This window comes from Nycticebus coucang, chromosome 5 (assembly GCF_027406575.1).
Source record: "Nycticebus coucang isolate mNycCou1 chromosome 5, mNycCou1.pri, whole genome shotgun sequence".
Lineage (NCBI taxonomy): Eukaryota > Metazoa > Chordata > Mammalia > Primates > Lorisidae > Nycticebus > Nycticebus coucang.
Genome location: NC_069784.1, coordinates 125,622,963 through 125,633,881, shown reverse-complemented (window position 1 = coordinate 125,633,881; position 10,919 = coordinate 125,622,963). Strand labels below are relative to the sequence as shown.

Here is a 10,919-nt window from a genome sequence, read left to right as displayed (position 1 = left end):
CATCTACAGCATGGGTGGGGCTGAGCCAGTTTCTGCTCCACATAGAGCCCTCAGGCCTCTCCATACTAGAAAAGGCAGGATAACTTGTCTTCTGCTGGCACCATAAAATATGTGGGGTGGACCGGGTCTCAAGACATCTTAGGAGGGGATGTGTATGTATTTGTGAGTACAGGAGAAAAGTGGGGATCAGGTGGGGAGAAAGCAGGGCAGTTAGTAAAGTGGAAATGGGTTTGACGGGAGCAGATCGGGGAGGAGTGCTGGGTGGGCCAGGAGGACAGGAGTGGCTCTGTGGCTCCTTTGCCTATACTCCAAGCACTCAGATCCATGCCTCTGTCCAGCCCAGAGTCCAGTTTGGAGGGTCCCAGTTTCTCCTTGTTCTTCTGTCCTAACTCTTCTTTCCTGACTTGTCCACTCCCTCTCTGAGCCTTCTTTTACTTAGGCAAAGGTTTTCTCAGCCCACCATGTCCGGTCCTCAGGATCCCTGGCCCAGGCAGTGAAATCGTGAGGTGGCTAGGACAGGAGGGCCTGGCTAGACGCCCCAAAGCACCTGGTGGCAAAACGTTGTTGACTCCCTTTCAGGGATTACAAATCCAGTCTGATTCATTTTACAACTTTGGTCTCTCTTTGGACATGACCCTCAATGTTATTTATAGCTCTGTGGGCTACATGTAATTATTGGTTTTACCTTTATCATCTGCTTCTTGTCTCAATTAAAATTCTAACGTCAGGGCTGGTGTGCAGTGGCTCACACCAGTAACCATAGCACTCTGGGAGGCCCAGGCCAGAGGATCACTTGAGCTCAGGAGCTTGAGACCAGCCTGAGCAAAAGCAAGACCCCTGTCTCTAGTTTAAAAAAAAAAAATCTACTTCAGATGTAACCATGATTTGGATTTTGAAGCCACTGCCTGACACTGACATTTTATAGAAGAAACATGACCATTTCTATTCATCTTCAATTTTAAAAAACAATTAAGTTTTAAGAGAAAAATCTCAAATGAAAGTGATTTGAAAAATTGAGAAATTTCAAAATGACACTAATACTTTGTTCTTAGACTGACTTTTCAGAATTCAAAACTCAGAGCCCCAAGACTTTTTTCCAGCAGTGAAGTAACTACCTGGCTTTTCTTGAGGTCTGGCCCCAGCAGGGTCATTGGATTTTATTGCACAACCCATCCAAGATGATAGACTGGTTAATGCCTGTCCTCAGCTGGTTTGCCTAACACTGGGGTGTGCCAGCAGAGAATATGAATCATAAAAAGAGTTTCATTTAGGGTGGTGTGGGAGGGGAGATGGGAGAAAATACAGGAAGAGAGAGGAGAGATGGGAAAAAAAGATGTGTAAAAAGGGAAGGGCAAAGAGGTAGGGAGAAGGGGGAGGAAGCTGGAGAAAGGCAAGCGGAGGGTAGGGAGAAGATCTCCCATCACCTTCCACAGTCTGCTCAACCACGGGGTGAAGGGGGTTAGGGGGTAGGAGAAAGGCAAGAGGTTAGGTATGCAAAGTGAATTTTTGTTTTAAACATCTCCTTTCCTTTTTTATGAGTAATTATGTTTTGAATATTTGCAAACACTCCTTGACAAAGTTATTCTGCCCTCAGTTGTGCAAGGTGAAAGACTTTGCACACGGGTGACAAAGTATGTACAAGTCCATCTGCGTCTTGCTGGTGATCCTCTGTGATGTGTTCAAGAATGTCCCCAGCATCTGTCATTACATGTGTTCTTTTCCTACTACTGCTGCTAGTACAAGCCAGCCTTGGAGACTCTGAAAGGTAAATGTCCCGGGAATGAAAGAACTGGCTTGGGGGTTGGGGGAAGCAGGGCGGGGGAGGAAGGAGGAGGAAGGACAGGGTTGGGGAGGGCCTATCGGGCTTCATGCACGTTTCAGGCAGGCTTCTAAGGATGGGTGAGGTTGCGGTTTAGCTGGAGGGGTTCCCGGGATGTTACCCCAGGTCATGAAGGATGCCAGCCTGAGGCCCAAGGCCAGGTGCTGGCTCACTGATGACAGCTGTCCCTCTATGGAACTACCCTCTCCCTGCTACTTCAAGAAGCCTTACCTGAATACCTAGGACCCAGAAGGAAGTCAATGTATGTCCCATGTGCCTCTTTTTCCTTTCTGTTGAAAGTCCTGTTTGTTCAGCTAGATTTTACACCCTGGGAAGACAGACACAGTCTTGTAATTTTTGTACCTCAGAACTTGGTGATGCTGCCAAAAATATTTGTGAGATGAATCCTGTTCACAATAAGTGTACCTGAGTGGTCCATCATGGTGGCCTTAAGTATCTTACTAACCTCTAACCTCAGACAGTTAAGGGTGAAACAGGACCACGATCTATAATGTTGAGGGGTCTGGGATGTAGCCACCTCCCTCTGCCAGCCTGGCCCCATTTGCAAGTCTCAGGGTTGCAGAGGCCAGGGTCCTAATGGCCCTCCTCTCCATGTCCAGGGCCCCCTCCTCTATGCCTTATCCCACAGATGTCCACTCTCTTTGCCTCGAATACACTGTCAGACCTCAGTCCACACCTGGGCAGCCCTGGGGTCAAATGCAGGCCTTGGTGGATACAATGCCCTTGTTCCAGTATGACAGTGACAGCAGCATGGTCAAACCTTTGAGTCCCCTGGGGGAGAAAGCAAATGCCATCAAGGGATTGACAGAATTGACCCAAACTCTGAGAGAAGTGATGAAAGAGCTGAGGATGATCCTGCCAAACATGGAACTGGAGGAAAACAAGACCGGGGGTGAGTTCGGGACAGGCAGGGAAACAAAGGCAGTCAGCAGGGGAGGGGAGAAGAGCACACGCGGGGAGGGGGTGCTAGGTGCCTCTGCGAAAGAGCTGAACCCAACCTGAGAGACATGTGGGACCTAACAGGCAGGAAGGGGCAAGCCAGGGAGAAAAGCATGCAGGCCCCTAATGTGCAGAGAAACTCGCCTGGTGGGAGGTGGCGGGCCCCTCAGGAGTTGAGGATGATGGCTCTGCGTGTGCACCGCAGGTCCTCCCACTCTGCAGGTCAAGGTATTTTGTCAGCGTGAAGCAGAACGATGCACTGGTGCGTCCTGGCAGTTGAGCATCAATGGCCAGACAACCCTCCTCTTTGACGCAATGAACATGAACTGGACAGTAGTGAACACTGAAGCCAGAGGGACCAAGGAGGAGTGGGAGGACAGAGGGCTGGCAGAGGATCTCAGGAAGCTGTCAACAGGAGACTGCAACCACTGGCTCAGGGAATTGTTAGAGCACTGGGAGACGATGCCAGAGCAGACAGGTAACAGCAGGGAAGCCTGGTCTCTCTTTGTAAAGGTCTAAACTCTTCCTGGGAGGCATCAGCATGGGTGTAGAATGGGAAATTTGATGGCTGACTGACTGATTGACTTCCCGGTGGGCTTTCTGTCTCCCATCATCTCCTCTTTCCATCCCACCTCCCACTGTTTCTTCCTCAGTGTAGGAGCCCCCTTCCCCACTAGCCAATGATCCAGTTACCACTGACCCACCGCATCATAAACTTCTAGGGCTTCTCTCCTTCCTCTGTTATACTTGGCCTTTCTACCAGCTCCATGTCACTTCACCACCCTCCCCAGACAGAATCAAGCACCACCAATTGCATCATCCTCCAAAAAGTTCCCACCACAGTACATGTGTCAAATTATATGATGATCAGCTTGATGTTTGCTATCTCTCTTATAAAATCTGAGCTCCACAGGACAAGGCACGACCCCCATTCTTCATTACACCCCAGGACCTGGTAGAGTGGCTGCTACTGAGTGTGGGGTGCTATGTGTTCCTGGAGAAAGCAGAGGCGGAGGACAGTATGCTTTTAGGTTTGACGGGGCTTGTGCTTTTTTGTTTTAGTGCCCCGGGTAAAGATCCCAGATGCTCCCCAGTCTTCATCTACCACATTAATTGCATCGATCTCAGTCTTCTTCCCAGTCCTAATTGCCTTTGGTCTCTTCATGTAAATTCGGAGGTAGGTACTCAGATGCCGTGGAAGGTGAGGAGCAGGCTGGCCTGTGGCTCTTGGAGAGGTCTTAGTCCAGTAAAGACTTGGGAGCTTTGACCCATGGCTCTTCCCCAAGGCCCTGGTCACTGACCCATCTCATTCCACGGAAATGATGCCCTCTCTTAGTCTGGGCCCCACACTGCATGCAGGCTGGGGACTGCCCTGTTGGTGGGTAGAGGCTGGCACAGGCAGCAGGACAGCGCAGTGAGAGGAGGGAGGAGGCGAGCAGCTTCTCCCAAGGAGGGGCAGGATCTAAGAACTAGAAAGCCCAGCTGGGCAGCTTTCTCCCAGGGAGCTACCCAAGGCTTCCCAGCCCTTTGATCAAAAAGTGATTTGCTCTGAGTTTCTCATGATTTAACAGTTTTCCTTAATGTTGTAGCATCTATTTCATTATCTGCTATTTCTTCCCTGAACTCTGGGAAGGCAATAATGTTAACCACCCCTTGACAGTAAAAACTGACCTTGGATGACAGTCTGGCTGCCAAGCTCATAAATTATCTCCCACTTAGCAGTGTGTTCAGGATTCAACGTGCCTCATTTACATAATTTTCTTCCATGGCCCTTGAAGGAGCCTTTACAATGTGTCAACTTGGTTATCTTGAAAAATTTGCAAAAGTAAGATATTTGCTCAGAGTCAATTAGTGTAACCAGAGTACCAGAACCAAGAGCATGAGCCGAACACTCATGTGGGTTAAATTTTCCCTTTATTACCAAGATTCAGAATCCCAGGAAGGCAGGGTGATCATTCTCAAAAGCTGCCTTACTTTGAGAGAATTTCACTGGTTCTTACACCCTCCCCCAAAGTTACTATTTTTAGCTACACATCATCCAGCCCTCCCATCTCTAGCTAAAGGACTCAGAGTTTGTTACTTTGCCAGGTGTTTCTTCTTCAGCCTGGGGGGTGATGGCCTTCATGGTGTCAGCGGGGGTGGGGGGGTGGGGAGGGGTGTGGGGGGGGGGTGGGGGGACTGAATAACACTACAGACTAGTGTGATTATTAAGTAACTTTTACTGCTGCGGGTTGGGGGGGCGGGTGGAGGCTGTTTCTTCACTCTGACAGGCTGTCAGACTTCCCTCCAGGTCAGGTGGAATTAAAGGGGCCTCTGGCATTTTAAAAATTCAATTAAAAGGAAGATGAGTTAGGAATATATTTATCTGGGTTGAATGAAGTGTATTTACTTTCATGTACAGTTAGGTTATCGCTTTGTGGAAACCACAAGGCAACGGAGCCGACTCACTAGGTGCCATGAAACAAAGGTACAGGGCCACAGGTTGAATAACAAGTGAATTAACTTAAGTAGTAACATAGTAACATATCCTAGAAAAGACAAAGTGAAATATATTCACAAACAGAACACAATGTGGAAATAGATCATGAATAAGCTTACTGCTACACAAAAAATGGATAACTCTCATTGATAGGATGCTGAGAGGAAAATGTCAGATGCAAAAGAATATATACGCCATGATTCCATTTAAATACATTTACAAGAGCAAATAAAATGAATCTTTGGCAATAGAAATCAGAGTAATGGATACCTTGAATAGTAATCTATAATTTGATATGACAGATGATTATGCAGGTGGATTTTATTTTTAAAAATATATCAAGCTGGTGGTGCCTTTAGCTTAGTGGGTAAGGCACTGGCCATGTACACCAAGGCTGGCAGGTTCAAACCCAGCCCAGACCAGCAAAAACAACAATGACAACTGCAACAACAAAAAAATAGTCAGGCACCTGTAATCCCAACTACTTGGGAAGGTAAGGCAAGAGAATCACTTAAGCCAAGAGTTTGAGGTTACTGTGAATTATGACACCACAGCACTCTACTGAGGGCAACATAGTGAGACTCTGTCTCAAAAAAAAAAAATAATAATAAGCTGACCATTTAAGATTTGTGTACTTCACTATAGGGATATTACATTTTAACAAAAAAAATTTTTTTTTAGAAAATTTAAGCAAAGGTTTGAGTTTTCATTAATACCACATATCTTGACAAACTGGTAGTACTCTCCTGTCAGGAATATACTCAGTGACAATTAAATTATAAATATATTTATATATATGTATACTTTTTTTTCTGATGAGAGGAGAGAGAGAAGTATTGTATACTAGACTTCTCCACTAGTTAGTTTCCTCCTCTGAATTCATTTCTTTCTTCCATTGCTGTCTTGTCCACATAGTGTCCTCACCAGATTGACCCAGGGAGACCTCAAACATTTAAGCCTATCGACTTAGACAAGCTGGCAGCTCTAGAGTTAAAGCCACAGTGCCTGGGCTGTCTGTGGAGTCAGACTTAAAATTCTGTCTGATGTGCAAAACAACCTACTCCATCCATGACTCACTTTAGATCTATTTTTCTGATGTTAAGAGACAATTCTACTCTTTTATTCATTGTTTAAAAAAATACCAAGACTCAGGTCTGTCTCTGTTCTAAACCCAGGCTTGTAGGTGAAAAGTGAGAATACCAGATTATAATGTTCAAACAGGCTTGGCAAGATATAACTTGAGTCAGACAGGGCCGCTGGTGCAAAAGGGGCTTAAGTGATAGGTGGTGTCGTGGCTGCAGGAATACAGGGAATGGATGTGCTCAGACTTGGGTGGGGACAGATCTGTCCACAGATGGGACATAGACCTGCAGGCAAAGGGGGTTGATTTCACCCCTGGTGGAAGGTGACTGAGAAGGGTTTAACTGCCCCAACCAAATAGGCTGAGATTGAGCTGCCATTCCCAGCAGCAAAGAGGATTGGTGAGTAGGAAAAGAGTAGAAACTGGGTCTGAACTGTGGGAATTCACAAGAGGCGCGGCCTCCATGTTCACTGGGAGCCTGACTCAGCCAGCCTCTTCCTCCTACCTGAGCCTGTTGCCAACAGTTATGTGTCTGGACAGAAGCAGGGTGGGGAACAACTGCTGGTACATGTTGGTTCTCACGGCTGAGCTGAAGAGAGGGCAGATACAGCCCAGGCCCAGGCCCAGACCATGGTGGGTTAAATGGAAATGGGTCCCCTCACCCTTCCTCCACCTTTGGAGGGACCCTCCCCACTGTGTGTCATAGACCTTCCCATCACAGAGAGGGTCAGCACCTAAGGAACAAAGGGGCTTTCTGTGCTTGTGACACAGTCCTATTTGGGCATCTTTGGCATTCCTTGGCATTGCTTCTGTTGATGTGATGGAGGAGAGGGAAGGTTGACCAAAGCTAAATCACAGAGCAGAAGGATGGCCAGGGAGTGTCTTAAATCAGGAGTTAAGAGATAGCGGGTGTGTCTGAAATGGTCTGACCCAGCATTTCCCCAGAATCTAAACAAACAACTTGTTTTTCTTTTGAAAGATAAACTCAATGCTGGAGAACACGGCTCAGCTCACCAGAATTCCTTCATGTCTGACAACGGTTGTTTATATGCTGTTTTATTCCAACGTGGGCACCAGAGAACGTCAAGAGACTTAGTGTATCATATCCTATGACTGTCCTAATGTGTCTTTCTGCTTTGATGAACCATCTGAAGGGTTTGTGAATTCCAAAATAGAACTCTTCCTAACACATACACCCCTTCCCTAGTAAAAACCTCTTCTTACTGGTGGTCCACCACGAACATATGCATGCTTTAGGTATGAGTCCACTAAAAGACATATTCAAGGATTTCACAACAGCTTTATTCCTTATAGCCCTGAATTAGAAAATAAATATCATCATTAACTACACGTAAATAAGTTACAATGACATTCTGATGTGCGTATAGAAAGCATAAATTGATGCAAGAGAAAAGGAAGCCTACAAACATACCCAAGGACATCTGGAACCTTGATGTCTAATCATATGGCAAGAAATATATATATCAGTGAAAGATATTCTATTTTTTATTAAATCATAACTGTGTACATTAATGCACTTATGGGGTATAACGTGCTGATTTTATATACAATTTAGAATACTTACATCAAACTGATTAATGTAGCCTTCACCTCACTTAATTGTTTTGTTAAGACATTTAAACTTGACTCTTAATAGATATGACATATATCCCCTTGAATTATACACAATAGGTGAGGTCCCACCGATTACCCTGCCTCCACCCAGTCCCTCTCCTCTCCTCTCCCCTCCCCCTCTTCCCTCCTTCATTCTGGGCTCTAGTTGTGTTTTATCGTTCACATGAAAGTGTGGGTGATTATATATTGGTTTCATAATATATAATATACTTTGAAAAGAAGAATATGTTCCAGTTCCATCCATGTAAACATAAAAGAGATAAAGTCTCCATCTTTTTTTGTTAATCCATTCATGGATTGATGGGCAATTGGGCTGCTTCCATGACTTGGCAATTATGAATTGGACTGCAACAAACATTCTAGTGCAAACATCTTTGTTGTAAAATGATTTTTAAAGAGGAACTAGTACCTATATTACATAACCTTTTCCAAAACATAGAAAAAGAAGGAATACTTCCCAACACATTCTACGAAGCAAATATCACCCTGATCCCCAAACTAGGAAAAGACTCAACAAGAAAGAAAATTATAGACCAATATCATTAATGAATATTGATGCAAAAATATTCAATAAGATCCTAGCAAACAGAATTCAACAACACATCAAAAAATTATACACCATGACCAAGTTGATTTTATCCCAGTGTTACAAGGCTGGTTCAACATACGTAAATCTATAAATATAATATATAACATAAACAAAATAAAAAACAAAGACCATATGATTCTCTCAATTGATGCTGAAAAAGCTTTTGATAATATCCAGCTTTTGATAATATCTGTTTCATGATCAGAACACTTAAGAAAATAGGCTTAGACAGGTCATTTCTTAAACTGATAGAGGCCATCTATAGCAAACCCACAGCCAATATCATATGGAATGGAATAAAATTAAAAACATTTCCACTTAGATCAGGAATGAGGCAAGGATGCCCATTGTCTCCCCTGCTATTCAACATAGTAATGGAAGTCTTAGCCATCACAATCAGACAAAAGGTGATCAAGGGTATCCAAATAGGGTCAGAGGAGATCAAACTCTCACTCTTCACAGATGATATGATCCTATACCTGGAAACCCCCAGGGACTCAATTACAAGACTCTTAGAAATGATCAAGAAGGGCGGCACCTGTGGCTCAGTGGGTAGGGTGCTGGCCCCATGTGCCGAGGGTGGCGGGTTCAAACCCGGCCCCGGCCGAACTGCAACAAAAAAATAGCCAGGTGTCGTGGCAGGCGCCTATAGTCCCAGCTACTAGGGAGGCTGAGGTAGGAGAATCGCTTAAGCCCAGGAGTTGGAGGTTGCTGTGAGCTGTGTGACGCCACGGCACTCTACCGAGGGCCATAAAGTGAAACTCTGTCTCTACCAAAAATAAAAAATAAATAAATAAATAAAAAAGAAATGATCAAGAAATACAGCAGCATCTCAGGATACAAAATCAATACTTAGAAATCAGTAGCTTTTATATATTCTAAAAATAGTCAAGCTGAAAAAATAGTCAAGGACTCTATTCCTTTCATGGTAGTGCCAAAGTAGATGAAATATTTGGGAATTTAACCTAACAAAGGACGTGAAAGATCTCTATAAAGAGAACTATGATGGGTGGCACCTGTGGCTCAATGGAGTGGGTGCTGGGCCCCATGCTGGAGGTGGTGGGTTCAAACCCAGCCCCGGCCAAAAACTGCAAAAAAAAAAAAAAAAAAAAAAAAAAAAAGAGAGAGAGAAAGAGAACTATGAAACTCTGAGAAAAGAAATAGCTGAAGACGTTAACAAAGGGAAAACATACCAAGCTCATGGCTGGGAGGAATCAACATTATTAAAATGTCCAGGGAGGTGCCTTGTGGTTCAGTGAGTAGGGCGCCAACCCCATATACCAAGGGTAGCAGGTTCGAACCCGGCCCTGGCCAAACTTCACAAAAAATAGCCAGGCGTTGTGGCAGGTGCCTGTAGTCCTAGATACTCAGGAGGCTGAGGCAAGAGAATTGCCTAAGCCTAGGAACTGAAGGTTGCTGTGAGCTGTGACGCCACAGCACTCTACCGAGGGCAACAAAGTGGTACTCTGTCTCTAAAAAAAAAAAAGGCCATACTACCTAAAGCAATATACAAATTTAATGCAATCCCTATTAAAGCACCATTGTCATACTTTAAAGATGTGGAAAAAATAGTACTTCATTTTATATGGAATCAGAAAAAAACCTCGAATAGTGAAAGACATTCTAAGCCCTGAATGGCACAGGGATAACTGGTTAATCATGTAACAAAAAGTGGATCTCCATTTAATATGATGTTATAGGTTGAACTGAATCTTCCCCAAACATGTGGAAGCCTTCCACTCCACACCTGTGACTGTAACCCTATTAAGCACAGAGTCACTGCTGATGTAATTAGTTAGGGTGAGATGAGGTCACTAGGTTGGACTCTGATTCCTGGGGAATCCTTAGGGCAGTGGTTCTCAACCTGTGGGATTGCAACCCACAGGAACTGTATTAAAGGCTCATGGCCCCTCTATTGGGCATATACCCAGAGGACCAAAAAGCACATCATAACAAAGATATTTGTACCAGAATGTTTATTGCAGCTCAATTCATAATTGCTAAGTCATGGAAGAAGCCCAAGTGCCCATCGATCCATGAATGGATTAATAAATTGTGGTACATGTACACCATGGAATATTATGCAGCCTTAAAGAAAGATGGAGACTTTACCTCTTTCATGTTTACATGGATGGAGCTGGAACATATTCTTCTTAGTAAAGTATCTCAAGAATGGAAGAAAAAGTACCCAATGTACTCAGCCCTACTATGAAACTAATTTAGGGTTTGCATATGAAAGCTATAACCCAGTTACAACCTAAGAATAGGGGGAAGGGGGAAAGGGAGGGGAGGGAGGGGGGAGGTGGGTAGAGGGAAGGGAACTGGTGGGATTACACCAGCAGTGCGTCTTGCAAGG

General features: G+C 44.6%; 1 protein-coding gene across 1 annotated transcript; it reads left to right on the top strand.

Moving 5' to 3' along the window:
- Positions 1-2,401: 2,401 nt before the first annotated feature.
- On the top strand, positions 2,402-7,562 carry RAET1E (retinoic acid early transcript 1E). The gene is made up of 4 exons (XM_053591596.1): positions 2,402-2,732; positions 2,985-3,257; positions 3,842-3,956; positions 7,319-7,562. The coding sequence occupies exons 1-3, from the start codon at positions 2,417-2,419 to the stop codon at positions 3,946-3,948; spliced, it is 696 nt and encodes a 231-aa protein (XP_053447571.1). The 5' UTR covers positions 2,402-2,416; the 3' UTR covers positions 3,949-3,956; positions 7,319-7,562.
- Positions 7,563-10,919: the final 3,357 nt, after the last annotated feature.